The sequence below is a fragment of the Dipodomys merriami genome, unplaced genomic scaffold (assembly GCF_024711535.1).
Source record: "Dipodomys merriami isolate MVZ:Mamm:240054 unplaced genomic scaffold, mDipMer1.0.p SCAF_8, whole genome shotgun sequence".
NCBI lineage: Eukaryota > Metazoa > Chordata > Mammalia > Rodentia > Heteromyidae > Dipodomys > Dipodomys merriami.
Window position 1 is genome coordinate 23,689,315 of NW_027206401.1, and position 21,602 is coordinate 23,710,916.

General features: G+C 35.7%; 1 protein-coding gene across 2 annotated transcripts in view; it reads left to right on the forward strand.

Annotated features, from left to right (window-relative positions):
* Window positions 1-21,602, forward strand: part of Moxd1 (monooxygenase DBH like 1) — a 66,583-nt gene that overhangs the window by 16,670 nt on the left and 28,311 nt on the right. For both annotated transcript variants that reach the window (XM_070010260.1, XM_070010261.1), the window contains exons 2-4: window positions 5,060-5,206; window positions 7,190-7,357; window positions 7,493-7,576. In XM_070010260.1, coding sequence (XP_069866361.1) covers window positions 5,060-5,206; window positions 7,190-7,357; window positions 7,493-7,576 — 399 coding nt within the window. The remainder of the gene's footprint in view (window positions 1-5,059; window positions 5,207-7,189; window positions 7,358-7,492; window positions 7,577-21,602) is intronic.

A 21,602-nucleotide genomic window follows, 5' to 3' on the forward strand; every position in this document is an offset into this window, starting at 1 on the left:
AAAAGGGAGAGCTGCAGGCACCTGTTGAGAAAAATGATGACAGATGGTGTGGCTTTCCTCAAGGACCTCCCTGCAGCTGCGCCTGCATGCGTGTCTCCAAGCTGAACTGAAGTCTATGCGTATTGCTTATTACACCCACAAGAGTATTCGCTTCACCCTGTGTAACACACAGCATTTGTCAAAGCTCTGTTCTGTAGCAGCAAGAAGGAAAAAAAGACTAACAATAAGTGAGAACCAAGTTAACATCGGTGTAATCAAGCTTTTGATCGAAAGGTCTTAGCAATCTTGTTGATTACCAAAGCTAGCTAGCTCTTTGGTATGTTATCTTAGTTTGTTTTGTTTTGTTTTGTTTGGGTCCGGTCGTGGGGCCTGAACTCTGGGCCTGGGCGCTGTCCCTCAGCTCTTCAGCTCAAGGCTAGCACTCTACCACTTGAGCCACAGCACCACTTCCGGCTTTTTTTTCTTTTTGCTTATGTGGTGCTGAGGAATCGAACCCAGGGCCTCAGGCATGCAAGGCAAGCGCTCTACCACTGAGCCACCTTCCCAGCCCATGTTATCTTAGTTTGAAAGTGACAGTTCTGGGAAAATGTTATTCTTTCTAATGGATGAGTAAAAATTCCATTGTGTATATATCACATTTTCTTGATCTATTTGTCCATTTGAGGGGTGTCTGGGCTAATTTCATGTCTTGGCTATGGTTAATAATGCTGCAGTGAACATGGTTTTATTCTGGTGACTTTCCTGTAGCCTAGATAAATGCCCAGGAGTAGAACTGCTGAATTATAGGGTAGTTCTATGTTTAGTTTTTTGAGGAACCTCCATACTGCATTCCAGAGTGGTCTAATAAACTTTCATTTCCATCCACGGTATATTAGAGTTCCCTTTTTGCTATATCCTCCCCAGCTTCTGCTGTTGTTTGTTTTCTTAATAATGGCCATCCTAACTAGGGTGAGTTAGAATCTCAGTGTTGATTTGCATTTTCTTTGTGGCAGGAGATGTTGAGCATTTCTTTGTCTATTGGCCATTTTTACTTCTGAGAAGTCTCTCATTAAGTCATCCTATTGTCAAAAATTGCAAAAGTTGTATTGTTTCCCTCACAATGTGCAGAAACTAAAATTAGTCCTATAAACCTATAAGTAAATGCGTTGGGTGGTATGCAGGTGGTTACAAATATGTTAACTGAAATATAGTAGATTCAAGGGAGAACTCCAAAGAGTGTATTCCTTATAAAGGCAAAAGAAGCTCAACAAAATAAATGCCAGGAAACAGGTACTTGCAAGAAGTGGGGTGGAGCCAAGGTGAGAGGGGTAGAGGAATGAAGGGAGAATGCAGTCAGGAATCAATGAATATACTACAAAACTAAGAGAAGTAAGGGAAGGGGTATGTTGTGAGGGATGGGCGAGAATGTTGAAAGGGGTGACGTGGATCAGAATGCATTGTATTCATAAACTGTTTTGTTAAGTGGCAACTCCTTGTGCAATGACTTAAAGATATTGTTTGAAAGAAATTGACAGTACTCATGATACCACCCTCCATGATTAATGTCAGCTGCCTGATGATTTCAGCTGATGGTAACATACTTTATTGTAACCTCCATTGTATATTTCATAATTTTTTAGTGCACAACGTATACCAAGGGGAGGAAATACCTTCTGAGAACATTATTCAAATTGTTTTTGTTGCATGTAAACCTTAACTTCATTATTGTAGTCAATTAACTCAAGATTTTCAGAGATAATGGGTAGTATTTTATCTAAATAACTTTCAAGCTAAATAATGACCCTATGTTAGGTATTTGAGTCAGGATTGGTTGAGAATCAGATCATAAAGTCATTCACATAGGGTAACGGTACTTCACATTTCACTTTGCAGAACCAATTAAGTACACACAAGTCTAAATTTGGACAGCACCCAGGCCCCGACCTCAAGCCCCCAAACCAGCACACACACAGACATATACACAGATAGACAGACAGACAGACAGACAGACAGACAGACAGACAGACAGACACACACACACACACACACACACACACACACACACACACATGCTCATATCTCATCTGAATTGTCCATTTTTAGTCACCATTAACATTCAAAGGTTAACATTAAAAGACTAACATTAAAAGGTTATGTGTATGGTCTCATGGAATATTTTCTCTCTTTTTACTCCTTTATGTCTATTTTTAAAATTTTCCTTTGGTTCCTTTTTTTCTGCTTCTAAATTAAGTTTTATGATTCAATAGGGTGGGTATTTTCTAGGGTAGAGAGAAGGCAAGATGTTTTTCCCTCTGTTTAACAGGTAAAATTCTCTCAATAAAATAAGCTGTAACATCATAAGCTGAATGTGGAAGAGTGTTGGCATCTTGTACACAGGAAGTTGGGAGCATTTGGGAGATCTCAGGAAAACAATGAGAGATTAACCCGTGAATTTCCAACTGTTAACCGGGGTCCAGCAGACATAACTATGTAAACTGAAGACATATCTCAAAACAGGTCTCAGAAGTTGGAAGATGTGAAGGAACTATACTGATATTGTAGTTCACATTTCCGTTTAATTTTATTAAGATCCAGTCATATTTTTCTACATCAAGCTTAAACATTTCCTTTAGACAATCACATTTCCCTAGGAACCCAGAACTTTGAAGGAATGGGTAGAAGTTTTTTCCCTAAATGTTTTATTTTTATTCATTTACTTTTCTTGAGATGAGGCCTTGCTATGTTGTTCAAGTCCTGGGTTCTCATACACAAGGGATTCTCCTTGAGCTTCCCAAATGCTGGGATCCCAGGATCATAACATCATTTCAGGCTCTGTTTTATTCTCAAAATAATCAATGATCATTGTTTTACACGGGGCAGACGAGCTGAAGGAATTTTCAGTAATAGTCAAGGGAAGTTTTCTTTCTTTATTCAGTTAAGTCCGGAAAAAAAGGATGGAATAGTTGGAAAGAATTGGTACTGTTGAGTGGAAATAAGATGAATGGAAAATTGGCAAGCATGCTGAATATTTGTGGAAATAATGGTTTTGGAAGGACATTTGCCTGACTGGGATAAATTATTTGACTCTTCAAACTGATTACAATTTGTATTGTATTATATTTGTTTGTAGAAACTGATTGCATGAATAATGTAATGAAATGGGAGTACAGGGTAAAGGCATAGTTAAGTTGATCTAAATCTTCTTTTGTCCATAAGCATCATTACTTCATTTGTATATTGAATGTCTGCATGACAAATATAGGCAGACCATTGTATCATAGGATTGTGTTTTTTAAATTGCTTTCTCAATTGCAGCCTGGTTCTCTGAATAACTTTTTTCAAGCTCCAACTTTAGCTGTATGTAAGAATATTTAATATAAAGCTCAGAGGTAAGTAGACAGAGAAACAGAAGTAAATAGACTCATTTCAGCAATTCAGCAGGGGCCACTAGCTTGTACAATAGTGAGGAAGGATGCTAATATGGGATTCAGAATGCTAGGGTTTGAATATTGTCTTTAACATTTACCTGCTATCTAATCCTAGACATTTCTTCAGTTTCTTTGTAGATGAAAAAAATTGGCGTAATCACCAAGATTTGATGTGAAGATTAAATTAGTTAATATGTGTACTGTGCAGAAACGATCTGGTGTATAATGTAAAATGGCAGTTATTGTTTCCTCGGTGAAGATGGGTTGGTTAGACTGTGTACTGTGAATAACTCTGGGGTTTAACACATTAAAAATACCTAGACTGTGGATGCCAAATCTATACACATTTGGTAATTATCTTATGAAACATAAAATGTCATCTACTTCAGTGTGACGTTCACAGAAATTTTGTTTTTCTTGTGTGTTTTCCAGTTAAGCAAAACAATCAATTCTTCCACTATAATTGTGGTGTCAGTAAAAGTAACTACAATTATATTTCAACATGTATATCCTAAAACAACTCTTTATTTTCAATAATGAACTATAATTACTGAATAAAATGATGTAATTTATATTTTTTTGTTTTTTATAAGTGATGAGAATGAGTACCATGATAAATCTCATCATGGTAAGCTAATAGCAAAACAATTGAGGGTGGGGGAGCTCTAAGTCTGTTATAAAAGGAGGGAGGGAATTAACTTGGAGAGGACACAAGCCCCTCAAGGTGTGATAGTGCCCATACCATTTCAGTTAATTTTCTTTCAAAATTTATAAAATAGATGCATATTATTTCCATTTGACTGTTCAGCTAAAGCTCTCAGGGTCTGATGCAACAGTACTGAAAGGCTGTTAAAAAGGACAGGCAGGGGTTATTTTATTTTTTATTATAAAAGTGATATACAGTAACATAAGTAAGGAAATGAGTACAATTCTTGTAGATCATTGTTGCCCCTTTCCTCATGTTCTGCAGCCAGAGGTTAGGTCCTAGTTATTACATTGCAAAGTCTGTGCTTTCTTAGAGAGCTGTGTATACCATCTGACAAGTGTAGTGCAATAACTATGGCTGATCCACAGAAACACAACTTCCTTAGCATTTCGATATTTTACATTTCAACTAGTTTCATTTCTTTGCATATTTGTTTAAAATTACATCTCATCCTCATAAGCCTGTGTCATTAAAACTTTTCCCACAGGTTTGGGGTTTTGTGAAAGGTGGAGTTGCTCCACCAGGCACAATAGGAAAAGAGTTCTGGCCTTGGGGCTGGCTCTGCCTTGGCTGTTCACTAGTGATTTCCTTAGGGGGCAGAAACATTTCAGAGTGCTGAAATTGTCCACCTTTTCAAATACAGTGAAGTATTTGATGATCTTGAGTATCCATTTGTTTTTTTGATACTCTGTGAAAACTTATAAATCTCTCTGTCTTTTCCTGAGTTACAATGTATTCCAGAGTCCTAAATAAATGTCTGTTCTGTTGAAAGACTTCTGTTGAAAGATTTCCCTTAGAAATCCCCAGGATTTACATAATAAGTCTGGATAAAGGATGTTGTAATTAGCAAACCCAGAATGAGGGTTTTAGTTCCTATGAATCCACTTCAATTCTTTTCATTCATTATTTAGACAGTCTGGATTTTTCATTTTCATGTTTTCCATAGGACTATTTTACAAATACAAAGAAGGAGTTGAAAAAAGACTCACAGCAAGATTACCAACTAGAATATGCCATGGAAAACAGCACACACACAATAATTGAATTTACCAGAGAACTGCACACCTGTGACATCCATGACAAGAGCATAACGGTAAGACATGACAGGTGGGATGGATTGGATGTGTATACTGGTAAGCCACTTTGCCAACTACATGAATAAATGCTTAGAAAGTACCTTCAAAGCCAGGCACTGATGGCTCACATCTGTAATCCTAGCTATTTAGGATGCCTGAGATCTGAGGATCTGGCAATTCAAAGCCAGCCAGGTCAGCAAAATCCATGAGACACTTATGTCCTATTAAGTACCAAAGAAGACCAGAAGGGGAGTTTTGGCTCCAAGTGGTAGAGAGCTAGCATTGAGCACAAAAGCTCAGGAACAAATCCCAGGCCTGATCTCATCAGGCCCTGAGTTCAGAAGAAAATCTAAGATTATAAATTTCAATAAATGTATTATCATGTTAATTTGACATTTTGAAGAGCTCTTTAAAGTTTTTATGATCATATTTATAAGTGAATTTTTGCTTCTGTATAAAATTTGAAAATGCACAATAGCTAAAGATTGTAAGAGATGTTTTCTTCAGGGAGAATTATGATATTGATTAAGATCTAACTCACATGATTTATAACTGACTCAGTTTTGTCAATTTCCAAAACAAAAATGATGAAAATCTGATTAGAATCACCCACTGCCATATTATACAACATTTTTTTTAGTTTTAGATTTCACACAAAAAATTTACGTATATTCAAATTAAACATTTAGAGAATAATAATCCATGTGCAAATGTAACATTTTTTTACATAAGTTGCACTATTTTCATTTTGTATAGGCCAATAAAATTTTTTTGTTTAATACACTAAAGCTTTTAAAAAAAGAATATTAAAAAACCCTCAGAGCTGGGAAGGTGGCTCAGTGGGAGAGCATTTGCCTTGCATGCCTGAGGCCCTGGGTTCGATTCCTCAGCACCACATAAGCAAAAAGAAAAAAGTGGGAAATGGTGCTGTGGCTCAAGTGGTAGAGCGCTAGCCTTGAGCTGAAGAGCTGAGGGATAGCACTCAGGCCCAGAGTTCAGACCCACAACTGGGGTCTGAAAAAAAAAACCCTCAAATAATTCTAATTAACATTCAGTGTAAGGAGTAAAAGAGGAATAAAAACACATGCCAGGACATAGATCAGGTTTTAGGTAACATACAGGGCAATTATGTTTTAATTGGAATAATAATTATAGTCATCTGACTTATTAAGAAAGAATATAGCAAAGAGAACATTTAAAATCAGGAGCCTTTCCTTTGTTGTTTATTTTCAGATTTCTTATTACCAGCACCTGGCAAAAGCACCTTAGTCTGTGGGAGGACCAACAATTTCTCGATACTCCAGCAAACCTTTCTCACCACACAACCCTCTGGGCAATCTCTCTTAGTGGCTCAGAGGAAACCTGTTTCAACTGACAGTGCTTCCTTCAGTTGGAGTACCCCAGTCCCTTGGAAATTCCCAGGATTCATACAGGGATTTGTGGTTGACTCTAGTGTAATAAACCTGGAATCTACAATTCCTTCCATATTTGTAAATGCATACGCACGACTAGCCTAGTGCCTGGGAAAATAAGCCTATTATGAAGAATCTTATGATAATTTTAATTTTAATTTTGCTTGCTTATTTTGCCTACAAGGTCTCATCACATTCTAACAACTTTCAATTTCCCAAAGTTGCTGCTGATTCACAATAATATTTACTTGGTAACTGTTCACTGCTACTTTAGAATTTTGAGGGTGACAGATTTACTACCGTCGTGTTTATGAAAGCAAAATTTCAGAGTCAGTTTTTCTTGGGCCTATTTTGGGTCACACATCTTGCCTGTCAAGAGGTCTCTTTCTAAAAACAGTAACTCCTATGATTGAAACCTTAACAACTTAAGTGCGCTTTGTGAAGTCAGAGCCCATGTTGAGAACTTCAGATGTCATCAGTTTCTTTCCTCCATTTTTATATCCTGCTTTAAATAGATTTCATTAGACTCAACTCAAAGGTAAAGAAAGTACTTTTCTGAGCTCTAACATATCCATGTCTGCTCATCAGGATAGCACAGTGCGAGTGATCTGGGCCTACCATCAGGAAGATGTAGGAGAAGCTGGTCCCAAGTACCACGACTCCAATAGAGGTACCAAGAGTCTACGTTTGTTGAATCCAGAGAAAGCCAGCATGTTGCCTACAGTCTTGCCGTACTTTGACCTTGTAAATCAGGACGTAAGTTATTTTTAGGTTTTATGATTGTGTGGATGGTTTTACAGAAAGTGTACCATTTTTGCCTATGTAAATTGTATTTAATACCATGCCAACAGAATGTGACTGTGTGTCTTTCTCCCCTTTTTATTAAGACAGGTCCCAATCCCAAACAAAGGTACAACATATTGGTGCCAAATGTTTAAGATTCCTGTGTTCCAGGAAAAGCATCATGTAATAAAGGTAGGCGACTCATTTGGCCAAACTTTTCAAGTGGAAAAAGAAATGTCTGTCTTTAAAATGAAAATAATGAAAATGATATAGAAACAAGTTTTAATTATAAAAAAGTTATTTAGATGGGACCAGTGGTTCATGCCTGTAATCCTAATGCCTCAGGAGGCTGAGATTTGAGGATTGCTGTTGGAAGCCAGCACAGGAAGAAAAATAGTCCCCTTGGGTCTCTATCTCCAATTAATCACTCAAAAACCAGAAGTGGAGCTGTGGCTTAAAGTGGTAGAGTGGTAGCCTTGAGCACAAGAGCTCAGCGACAGCACCCACGCCCTGAATTCAAACCTTGGGAGTGACGCGGGCATGCATGCACGCACGCACTCACGCATACACACACACACACACACACACACACACACACACACACACACACACACACACACATGGAGTATTTATAGAAGTAACTGGCTTGATGGACACACACACCCTTTAAAAAGTCTTATTATTTAAAAGAGTACATTTACCTATTGATAAATTCAGGAAAGTGACACTTGCCAAAACATTTTGTTTTGTGAATTCCTGCTACAATAAAAATTTATGATAGTGTGACAAGAAATTATTGTTGTGGTGTTTCTTTGAATAAAAGCTAAAAGGAAATGACTGATTTTTTTTAGAGAATTTCTGAAAGTACAGAATTGTGTAATAAATACACCTATTTTGTCTGTGGCAAAGTGAGGTAGGTCCTCCAAAGGTTTGTGATGAATGAATGAATGAACAAGAATTATGAAAAAATGTACATCTTTTGTACTAGACTCAGTCTATAGATGCTGAAGATTATGCTCTACAGTCTCAAAACATCCAGTAATTGTAAGATATAATCAAGCCACAAGAAAGAATATAGAATTATATAAAGTATACAAATAATTGTAAGCATTCAGAAGAAGCCAGACAGCTCTATCTTTTGACCAGCCTCAGTCTGTATAATGATGCAGAGTAAATGTGAGAAAGGATCATGTGTTTAGATTATGGAATCTAGAGAACTTGTGGGTTTGAGTTTCTGTCCCATCTCCTACACTTTTTGTTCTCTCTTTGGGTACTGTTCTTGTCTTGCTTACTCCCCTATCAAAGGTAGGAAATATGAACATTTTCTCGTTCTTTTTCTTTTCCCCAGTACGTGGGCTTGAATACAGGGCCTAATATTTTTGCTTGGTTTTTTCACTCAAGGAAGTCATTCTACCATTTGAACCACACTTTCATTTCCAGCTTTTAGCTGGTTAATTGGAGATAAGAGTCTCATATACTTTTCTTCCTAGGTTGGCTTTGAACCACCATCTTCAAATCTCAGCTTCCCAAGTAGCTAGGGTTACAAGTGTAAGCCACCAGTGATCAACCAAAACTATCTTTCATGGTGGAGGTCCAGAAGAGAATAAAGCATCATACTAGAAATTTTTATCATATCCAAGTTCTAAAATAGAATTACTTCTACTAGTGATAAATTATTTATCTTTCTGTGTCTTGTTTACTTCCTCTAGAACTGGGGTAATGAAAGTTTATACCTAACAGGGCTATTATTAAGTACTAAGTGGATGAAATGTGTTTAATATTGGTAAAGTATTTAGAACTGTGCCTGGCACATAGTGTATATAAAATAAAATAAAATTAATAGAACCTTTCCAGTGTACTTTTGCTAATTTGTTGATCATCTTATTGGGATTCTGGGTTCCCCGGGGATTCTATATAAGACCTTTCTAATAAATGGATTTTAAATAAACACCTAGATTATCAATCATTCCATTTAGGAAGGTTATCTTGAAAATTTTTCTGCTTTGGAGATTGTGAAGTTGAGGTTAAAGCAAAACAAAACACAACACAACACTAGCATTCTTAACAAGCCCAGGAAGAAAAATGCTATGTTTTATTACTTGCAACTGAACAAAACATCTTTCCATGAAATTAGACACACTGCTATGTTCTTCTGTTAGTAGCATTCATAAATCTGAGTGATTTACTTTGGAGAATGTTTCCTAGGACAAGAAAATCCAACAGTGATTAACATCAAATAGCTGTGGAATGTTCTTGAAGCCTGAATACTGTATAGCCATAACAAAATTTTTAGAAAAATGATGTCTTATGCCAGGCACAGGGCTTGAATGTTTGACATTATATACTATATAATGGATACCCTATCCACTTTCCTTATTGTGTTGTCCCTATTATAATAAAAGGGCCCTGCTGAAGAGAGAACTTCATGCACAGATTTCAGAAATGTGAAGTGTGAAAGAGGGTTTCTATTTCTGTTCAGGTTTAATGTTTGTAATGTGGTCATTGGAGCATTGTGTGTCAAACTATACGATTTTATAACTATCAGAATTAGTTCTTCTGTGAGTGAATCTCTTCTCTGACCCTCAACATCCCTGCATTGATATTCCACATGTTTTACTTGATCTGGGCTCTTTTTCCCTTTGTGGAAATAGCTTCTTGTTCTGTTATCAGGCTGTATTTGCATGGTCTTCATGTCTATTTTCACGGGCTCATGTCTTTCCTGGTTTTAGCCTGGGGAGACTGGCAGGTGTTTGTTATTGACTGTAGACTCAGTAATTGGTTGTTTTCTCCAAATCTATTTTAACCCTGAACTTTATTTTTATTTTTGCTCACTGATGTTTCCCTTTCATCCTTTACTAATTTAACCATGCTCCCTGAAGGCAAATCTTTGACACTGAGATAGATCCATTCAGCAAGTTGAGACAAATTAACATTCATAATATTCCACATATGAAAATACTTTTACTTCCTCTAAACACTTTGAGACCTTCTATTTGGCTATTAAGTTGTTAATACTAATGGATTACCATTATACCCTGTAGATTTAAAAAATCAAATAGAAACAGGGATGACCCTTGATATAGATTCTAGGGAAAAATTATGCATTAAAAATCAAAAGAATATGTCTTTTGGGATTTTGTGCTACACTTTACAAATGTGAAATAATTTTATCCTTTATGCCCAGTTTAGCTGAAATGTCTCTGAATTTTAACATATCTTTTATATACTAAACAAAAGATTGAAATACTTGAGCATTTACTGGGTCAAAACTATAAATTAAGACCCAAAATTTAGTTGGAATACCAGATCAAATGATAATGATTTGAATAGAAATGGCATATTTTAAAGGTGTTTGATTTACACAGTTCAATATTTAGAAGCTCATTGTAGCCCTTCTTGAGTTACATCTGCTTTATGGAAACATCAGAGTATGTCTAGCTACCTGGGTGTTCTTAATAGTCACATTGAGTACAAGGTAATTGAATTCACTTCGAAAGCATGTCTATTCATGGAAATGATTTATTGCTAACTCTGCCACTAATTAGCTCTTTGACCCTAGAGAAAGTACTTAACCTAGCCTGCTCCTCAAATTCCTTCCCTGTCAGATAAAGGGATTGGACCAGATGATCTCAATTGGTTCTTTCTGCTTCTAAATATCTATGACTTGATGAAACAGAAACTGGAGTCAGTGCTGGCATTGGGTGCTCTCTGCTCTGAGTTCCATAAACACTTGCTTCTCACAGGGGAAAATGCCTCCCTCGAAGTTAAAAGGTCCTCTTCTTTAGCCCTTCAGGCACGGGCTTCTTAGCATATATTTTTGATGCATCTCAACCTTTTCTAGAGCATGACAAACTATGCCACAAACCCAGGAGAATCTGTGGTTACTTGGCCTATTAACAAAAGTGCTTGACTTAGAAAAAAAAAACAAAACAGGCCCTGAGACTTTATTTTGGAGCTAGAAACCACTCATTTTTTTTTAATCTTAAAATACCCAGGCACTTAGCCAAATTTGTTACTGACATTATTTAATGACTATTATATTTCTGTAGCAACTGATTTTAGGTACATAATGATAATGAAACTATAAGAAATTCTCATTAAATCAAACTATGAAACCACAAATGTTTACAATGTTCCTATTATCTACTTGCTATGCCCTGGCCTAAGCTAGGGTCAGACCACATGGTTTGAATCTTGGCTCCACAATCCCTCCGACTGTTAATTCCAAGCAAGCAGTTTAACTTTGAGTCTTAGGTTTCCTTTTACAAAAAGGACTGATAAAAACACTTGTCTCAAATATAATCTATCATTAAATTAGACACTGTAGAATGCTTATATATTTGGTATATTATAGCTCAATAAGTGATAGCCATATTACTCCATTTACTTTGTTTTTTTTTAACTTGTTAAATATTGAAGATAATGTCATGTAAACATTAGGATAGAAGAGTTCTAAGCAGAAAGACTTGACCAAAATTGCTCAGTACAGTTCTCAATGTCTTTAGATTCTGCTTTTCATTAGCTCAATGCCTTTGGGCAAACTAAACTCATCTTCACTTGCAAAGTAGGAAAAATAATTTTCAGGAAAGGTTAAATGAATACAAGTGAAAACACCTGTTGCATAATAGGCCGGTAATTGCTTGTTTTCTTCCCTTGAAAGGGATTATAGAGATGAATGACTAAAACTTTACTATTTTCTCATAGTTAGAGTCAAGATTGTACTGAAACCTTGGAAGGCAGTAAGTCTCCATTTTATTTTGAAGAAAAGATTCCTTGAGAATTAGATTTCATAGCTTGCTTCCATTACTCTAAACCAAATGTAATTTAAGCTAATTTCCTCCTGTTCTGTCTAAGGAAGGATAAAAAACAACTGGCGATTATTTCCTCTGGGAAATATTCACTCACATTGTTAGGTCACCCATTAACCTTCCATTCTCTGACCTTAAATAATGCCATTTTCAACGGAAGTAAAAAGATACTTATTTTCCTTAGTTTTTCTTCTACCACCCAATTCAACCCGCAAACTTATTAATTTCTTTTCCAAGGAGGCTAAAAGGTTGGATAACAAAAATTGGGAAGCATGAGCCTAGTTAATGGAATTTATTGGCTGTAAAAATGGTAATGACTAATTAGCAGCAGTTTTATTGAATCATTGCCAAGATATTTGTGTTGAATTCTAGATAGTAATGGGACAATAGGATTGATATGTCATGGCATACCAGTAAGATATTGACTAGTTTTACTAACTCACAGGGAAACCTTTATGTGAAATATTTATCTGAATCTTTTTATATTTGCTACTTTAAGTATCGACTAGATTTTTAGTCTCTTACAAGATAAGTCGAATTCCCAGATGAGCACGCTTAAGCCAAGGAAACTTAAGAAACTTGTTCAACATTGTGCAAATTGTATGAAGCAGAGCCATGACTTTAACACATATCTCCCTAGCAAAACTAGTGACTTTTCCTTGCAGTTTTACTAGCTCGAGTCTCGTGATACTTTCTTAATATTTGTGTGCTACAGTAAGCAACAATTTGTGTGGGAAATCCTGTACCCAGCTCTGAGTGTCTTTTCAGTCAATTTCTCAGAGCTCATAGTACTTCTTAATTTTTGACAGCTTTATGGAAGCATAATTGGTATATAAAGAACTATGTGTATTTAATATGTACAAATTTGATGAGTTTGGGCACATGTAAGCACCCATGATTCCGTGACCCAAACTGAGGTAGCCAGACATAATCATAACCTTCCAAATTTTCCTATGTAGTTTTTTCTTGTTTCTTTTGGTAAGAACACTTAACATGAGCTTCACTCTCCAAATAAATTTTGAAGTGCAGAATTCCATATTGTGTTTGACTCTTTTTTTTGACACCTATAAGGTCTTGGGCATATTTCCTGGGCTAGCTGAGTAGACCCCACTAGACACGCCAGTTTCAACAGTCTGAGAATTGACAGACTTAGGATTTCAACTAAGTATAAAGAAGCAGGATGTTTTCATCCCTAGGGGTTGAAAACTCTCTAACAGTGGTTGACACATAAAAGTTTCCTTTGTGATTTAGGGAATCATTTAAATTAAGATTAGAATTAAGATGATTAGACTAAAGATGGTGCATATGGCTGCAAACAGGGACAGAACGTTAAATCTCTGAGATGGTGTTAGTGAGAAAGGAATTAGTGATAATTTCAATGGAAGAAAGGTAATGAGCCTGTTAATCTTATTGGACACATTGTGCAACATAAAATATCCTTGGGAAAAAAGCCAGCAGACTTCTGGCTAAGCTGAGATCAAATCCTATTGGAAATGAAAATAATAGCAATGGATTATTTTACTCCCCTTCAAAATCACATTCTATAAAAAGCTACTCCTGAGAGGAAATACTAACATCTTCATTTGGCATTTAAGTTTATGGCAGAATGCCTAAAATACCCTAGAACAAGAAGAGACACATAGTTGTAGCAAAAACTAGAAGTGCTGGCATCTCAGATTTGCCTTACAACCAGACTGGGGTCCTGGGTTCTAATCCTACCTTAACCACTGGTCAGCTGAAAATCAATGTTATTATATATGGTGTCTCTCAGCATATTAAATTTATGTTAACAGCACTTCTTAAAGAATACAGATCTATATATCTCAGAGATTGTTTTAAGAGAAATGGAATCCCTCAAAAAAGCAAGGTGACTAAATATTGGAACTGATAAAGCTGTAAATTTATAAAAATACAAACATTTACATGTTTGTAAATTTATTTTATAAAATAAGCTATAAGTTGTCTTAAAAAGAATTCAGATACCTTTTTTTTTTTGCCAGTCCTGGGGCTTGAGCGTAGTGCCTGGACACTGTCCCTGGGCTTCTTTTGCTCAAGGTTAGCATTCTGCCACTTGAGCCACAGAGCCATTTCCGGCCTTTTATGTGTATGTGGTATTGAGGAATTGAACTCAGGCCTTTATGCATGCTAGGCAAGCACCCTACCACTAAGCCACATTCCCAGACCTTCAGATTTTGTGTCTTCATAGGGCATTACATATCAGTTTTTATTCAGTTTGAAAATGATTACCCTATTGATGCAATGAGTTTTTGTAGCTCTTATGAATGAGCTTTTAATAATTAATAGAAAAATAGTTACTTATACAGTAGAAACTCACTTTTATCAAAATAAGGTATTTGAAATTCAAGCTTGAGAAGCTCAAATTAGAGGGTAATTGTTCCTAACAACACAAATCATAAAACACTACATCATTAAACTATCAAGGTTTTCTGGATCTATTTACTATAAAGGCATTTCTACATCAAAAATTCAGTTTGACAACAGAACTACTCTAGAAAAAAACATCACACTACCATATCAAAGGTATTGTGGTTGAGTCTTGCTTCCTTTGAGTAATTTTACTTTCCTTGATTCTCTAGGATGTATATTAGTATCTCATGAGTCAGCTTTAGGGATGGAGTCTAGAATTTTATGATGCTGTTGTATATTCATTAACATTTCTGAGGTGACAACATTTGCTAAGTATTATTGTATTGTTCCCAGCAAGTTATAGTATTCATATTAGTTACTATTTTTGCCATGTTTTTAGAATCACAAATGATTTTAGTCAGCCCACATTGGCAAGATTAAGTGCATGCTGATATCTACTGTCAAAATGCACTGGATTAGTTTTGTCTGCATATGAAGAAGGATTAAGCATTTGTGGCTTCAGCTTTGCTTATTCTTGGGTGCATTGCATTTTCTTTTATGGAAGTAGGCAAAAATACCAGCTGTTTCCTGAAGTCACAGCTGCCTTCCATTATAAAATTTAGTGTGATTCATATCAAAGATACTTCCTTCTATGAAGACAAAATGATTTACATTCTCACGTCTTGAAATTAAATCTACACATTAGTGTCTCTAATATAGTGAAATAATTTTAGAAACTGTGTACTTTGGGTCACCTTTGATTTAAAAATGAATTCCATTATCAACACTGAGAAATCTACTCATCACTACAATCCCACTGAATTTCTGTGCCCAGAATTTTAATATAAAGCAAAGGCAAAACTGTGTAAATAACTGCTAGTAGTTGTGCACTTGCCACCTCCAGCATCTCAGCTCTGAGGTTTGCAGGAGGAAGCACTTTGATTTATGGTGTGATCTAGAAGTGTACTCATAAGCCCACTACAGGTTCTAATTAGCTAGAAACATCTTTTCACTGTACATCTCTAAATCATGAAGGATTAATGACTGGTGATTGTTGTTTCAGGTAGCATTCAGTGCTATGTCTTTTGTCAGAATACAGAATACTCATTTTCACCTTTACACAGAGTAGATGAGGAGAAAAGATACATATACCAATAAGATAGAAGCCTCACAGCATTCGTGTCAAACTCCAGAATAAAGGCAGGACAGGAGATTAATCAAAGTTGAGCATATTTCCCATGCCATACTCAAGATTACTGGGGGAAGGAATTGCAAAATAGTTAGACTTTAGGTTAAGAGGAAATGCCAACATTGTAAAGATGGCCAGGAGGCAAAGTCTGTCTAACATGTAATCAACGTTTGATTAACTAACATTTAATCCTCACTAAAATAATAAACTATGAAAAATACAGTGTTACCATCATCATTTTACATATGGGGAAACTAAAGCTCAGAGAGGCCAAGTGATTTTTTCCGTGGCTGACAGTTCTCTAGTTGGTGTCCCTTTTCCTTGAGGAAGACAGTGCGTTTTAATAATGAACACCCACAGTGCTTTTAATACTTCAGTCTCAGCAACCTGACTGAAAACCAGGAGCCTTGTTCCATCTTTAGCTTTCTGAAGTGTTCGTTAGCATTCTGGGAGGAAGCTCCATTTGATTCCACATGTGGTGAAGGATCGTGGATGCTACCGCGAGCATTTGCTTGGACTGTAACTAATGAGCAGCTGCTGGCTCAGCCTTAAATCCAGGGTTCTAATATGTCAAATTAGACAGTTACTTATTGTCAGGGAACTGCCTGTGTTTGATCAGAGATCACTTTACCCACATGGAGACCCCAGTATATGTAGAGAATCTGTAGCCCACAGTCTGTGGTCTTTATCTTGAATGATACCTTTGTGTGGTGTTAACACGATTTGCTTTGTGTTAAAACTCCGGTACACTGTATTAGACTTTCCAAAACAGGAACCCAGGCTACCTCTTACATGCATGCATGTAAATGTGTGTGTACACACACACACACACACACACACACACACACACACATACATGTGTCAATGTCACTCCTACTTTTGAGTAGTTAAAATGTATGTATATAGACCCTTGGTGAGAAGAACTTTGAATCATGTAGCACTTCCCTTTATTGAAATATAGGCTTAAAAAGATCTTGAGTAATGTACTTATTTTCCAACAAATACTTGAATGAATAATACTGCCTTAAAGATATCTTCCAAAAAGTGTGCATTTCTTTCTCTGATTTACTAAAGTCTTTGGTAAGCTTTCTAGAATGACTTCTGTTAATGATTTTGAATATTAAGGTGGAAATCATTCACATTTTTAAAAGTGCACTGAAAGTGTGTGTGTGTGTGTGTGTGTGTGTGTGTGTGTGTGTGTGTGTGTGTGTGTGTGTGTGTGTGTGTGTGTGTGTGTGTGTGTCGGTCATGGGGCTTGAACTCTGGGCCTGGGAGCTGTCCCTGTGCTCTTCAGCTCAATGTTCTACCACTCTACCGCTCTACCACTTCCGGTTTTCTAGTGGTTTATTGGAGATAAGAGTCTCATGGACTTTTCTGCCCAGGCTGGCTTTGAACCGTGATCCTCAGATCTCAGCCTCCTGAGTAGCTAGGATTACAGGCGTGAGCCACCAGCACCTGGCTCTGAAAGTGTTTTTAAATGTTTAATTTTAGCAAACAAATATTGATTTTGCATAGATATTAGATACTGTACTTCCTAGCTGTGCCATTTTCAGATGAGTAAACTGAGGTGCAGTAAAACTGAGGTGCCAATGCCACAGAGGCAGAGGATGATAGGGTAGAATAGGAACCCTAGCCTGGTCAGAGCCTAGTGACTGATTTTTATTGGTGTTACACCCTTAGAAGTTAGGAGTAGCAAGAACTTGAACAGTTTATTTAAATTACATGAGCTTAGATGGGAAGGAATAGGTCTTTTAGGCCACATAGATCTGGTTCCAAATACTGGCTCTACCAACCACAACTTAGAGATCTTAAGGAATGTACAGAAGTTGGCTGAATCATAATTTCCTCTTGCCTAGAGAGATATGATCTGTTCACATTATTACTGGGAATATTATTTGAAATTATATAGAAAGCAGCTGGAGTATGATAAATGTAATACTGTCGTTTTCCTGTAACCTTACTTCTCCTAGCAATCTAAAACACCTGCTTGTTCTTGTCAATATTTTATTTCCTGGTTGCTGAAAATGAATGAGCAAAATTCTTTTTTTTTCAGTGTTAATTGAAGCTGGAATTTAAATTTTGTCCACAACTTGCTATTTCTTATCTATCTCTTTCAACATATGAAATATGAAACAATTTCAAGTTGAGAAATATATCTAAGATTTATACCCTTTTATACTGTAATAGTTTAATAATCTATAATTAAGTAATTTTCAGAGCTTCTGAAAAAACTAAATTACTTGGATATAATTATCTAATAATTTAGTTGGAAATTCATGTTGATTTCATTGACATTTTCAACACATTTAAAAAGCAGAAGAAAATTGAAATATGTTTACTTAGATACAATTGAATTTTTTATGACTTATCAGTTCTATCTTGGAATTTATTACTTTCACTATCTTTAATTTTTATTTCTATGTTCTCTTTTAAGATAAAGTTGTGCTATTTTCGGAATGAGATTGCCAAAGGCAACTTTGTCATCTAAGGCAGGCTCTCATTGTAAGGTTTTATAAGATTTACAACCAAATTAAATTTACAAGATCAGAGAACTATGTTCTCTTTTAAGATGATAAACAGGAAACATCAGTATCCTGAAAAATATTTTCTGCTCATATGACAATTAAAAATTTCCAAAAGTCATATTAGTTTAAACCATACTTATTCCAAAATTTATCTTATCAAGTAACTTTTTTCATCAACTTAAATTAATAATCATATGAATTGATAGGCATGAGTCATATAAAGTTCATAAGTGATATTGTGTAGTCCTTGACTAGCCTTTAAACATCTTGAGGGATCACAATTATTATATTTTTATTCCTTATCATTTTGAAGATTAAAGAATTTGTTCTGAACTTTGTCTCTCACAAGAGGAGAGCACTTAATTTTTCTAGCATGAAAATATTGTGTGTACTTATTTCATTTCCAAAGTAAAACATTAGAAAGGAAAATTATTGATGTTCTATCTTCTCAAGATTCCATATTACTTAAGTAAGCCATGTTAACACATTTATTTGCATTCTATAACTTTCTGCTCAAGAACATATTTACAATAAAATCTGGGTGTTAGTCGTGTTAATATCCCTTCTTGAAAAGACAAATTTGGGATTAATATATTAATTTGAAATTTCTTTTTCTTCAGGCATTTGATTGTTATTATAAAGGAGTGATTACAGAGGGTTTAGAGTTATATAAATCAGATAAAGAGTACATTTCTTTTTTTTGGGGGGGGGGAGGATCCGGTTGTGGGGCCTGGTGAGTGTCCCTCAGCTCTTCAGCTCAAGCCTAGCACTCTACCACTTGAGCCACAGCACCACTTCTGGCTTTTTTTCTTTTTTTTTGCTTATGTGGTGCTGGGGATTTGAACCCAGGGCCTCATGCATGCAAGGCAAGCGCTCTACCACTGAGCCACCTTCCCAGCCCAAAGAGTACATTTCTTTTTGAAAAATGTCACCCTTTCCCTTTCTCTTTCTCCCATTTTTTCCTTCCTGTCCACAGGAAGTTCATTTTCAACAGTGTTTAGAGAGAAATTTGACTTGTGAAATTATTACTCTTATCTTACCAGCTTTATCAAATGACTACCCTTATTTGTACAAGTTAAAATATAATAACTGATTACATTCATATTTTTATTGTTTATTTATGCAAATTATCATTTCTACAGCCATCTATCATTGATGCATGTGGAAAGTGATTTAAGTTTTTTGCTATTATAAATGATATTTCAATGAATATTCTTGTGTAACATTTCTCTAGGACAGATTGCTAAATGCATTGAATGTATTGTGTCAACATGTACATTAGAAATTATAATGTTTATTTTCTAAATGTATATATAGCATTCTGTGAATATTTTCCCATTGCATTTTAAGTACTGGGTATTATGTTCATTAAATTTATTGCCTCTGATAGGTGAATACCCTAATACTTACGACTGTTTTAACTCACTTTTTCTCAGAGATTGATTTTTCTATATCTATGAGGAATGACTGTGGGATTTTGATGAGAATTGCACTGAATGCTTTCAGTAGTTTAGTCATTTTCATAATATTAATTCTGCTGATCCATGAACAAAGAAGGTTTTCTATCTTCTGATGTCTTGCTCAATTTCTTTCTTCAATTTTTTTCAGGTTTTAATGTAGATACCTTATACTTCCTTAGTTCAGTTTATTCCTAGATCCTAGAAGCTACTGTGACTAGGACTTTTTCCTGATTTGTCAGCTTGTTTACAGTTGATATATAGACATGCTATCATTTTTTTGTATCTTGATTTTGTATCTTGTTACTGTGCAGAAAATTTTTTATCATATATAATATTTTTGGTGGAGTCTTTAGGGTCTTTTACATATAGAATCATATCATCTGCAAGTAAGAGTAGTTGACTTCTTCCTTTCCTATTTGTAGCTTATTATTTCTTTGTCTTGCTTTAATGCTTTGGCTAGGATTTCAAGCACTATATTAAATAAGTGAGATGAATGGACACTTTTGTCTTGTTCCTCATTTTAGAGGAAATAATTCCACATTTTTTCCATTAGTATGATGTTAACTATGTGTTCCCATGAGTAACCTTCATTTTGTTGAAGTACATTCTTTCTGTTCCTAGTTTCTTTAGAGCATTTATTATAAAAGGAGACTGAATTTTTCCCAAGGACATTTGTATGTCTATTAAGATAATAGGCTGTGTTTTATCTTTGATTCTATTTGTGTGCTGTATTACATTTATTAATGTGCCTATGTTGACTCCTCCTTGCATCCCTGGAATGAAACAAAGTTGAACATAGCTCATGATTTTTTAAAATATATTGTTGAATTTTATTTGAAAGTATTTTAGTGAGGATTTTTTCTTTTTTTAAATTTAATTTTATTTTGTTGTAAAGGTGTTGTACCGAGAGGTTACAGTTACATAAGTAAGGTAATGAGTATATTTCATGTCAAACATTGTTATCTACTCCTTCATTTTTCTCCCATTATCCCTCCCCTTCCACTCTTTCCTAACCAACCCTCTCCCACTACTCCCCCCTTCTGAAGTTGTAAGGTTCATTTCCAGCATAGTGTCTTGTGAGTATCTTCAGTGAGAATTTTTGCATGTATGTACATCAGGAAAATTGGAGTCTTTGTTTTGTTATGTTCTTATTTAGCTTAGATATAAGGCCTCATAGGTAAGTAGTATTTCTCTTTCTATTTTTCATTGTGTGTGTGTGTGTGTGTGTGTGTGTGTGTGTGTGTGTGTGTGTGTGTGTGTGTGTGTGTGTGTGTGTGTGTGTGTTTGGGGATGGGGGGGCTGGTCCTGGGGTTTGAAATCAGGGCCTGAGTGCTGTCTCTGAGCTTCTTAGCTCAAGGCTAGTATTCTACCACTTGAACCCAGATTCACTTCTGGCTTTTTTGGTAGTTAATTGGAGATAAGAATTTCACAGACTTTCTTGCCCTGCTTGGCTTTGAAATGAGATCCTTAGATCTCAGCCTCCTGAGTAGCTAGGATTACAGGTATGAGTCACTGATGCCTGGATCCTCTTTCTATTTTATGGAATAGTTTGAGGGGCACTATATTTAGTTGTTCTTTTAAAGATGTGATAGAATTCCCCACTGAGTTCATCTAGTTGTAGGATTTTTTGCTGAGTACAAACTCATTCTTCCGAGACTTGGGATTTAGAATGCCAGAGTAACATACCAAAGACACTGCAAAAAGATATTTCTGGTAGTATTTGATGGCCTTGGGTTAGGCTTACAGAGAACATGGAAAGTAGGCCAACAAATAGTTTTTCTTGGTCAAGGGTGAAGTAAAACTATTGAGTTTGGTTAGAGGAATGGTGTGATGTTTTACAGAGATTTTATATCATTAGAACCCGGAATT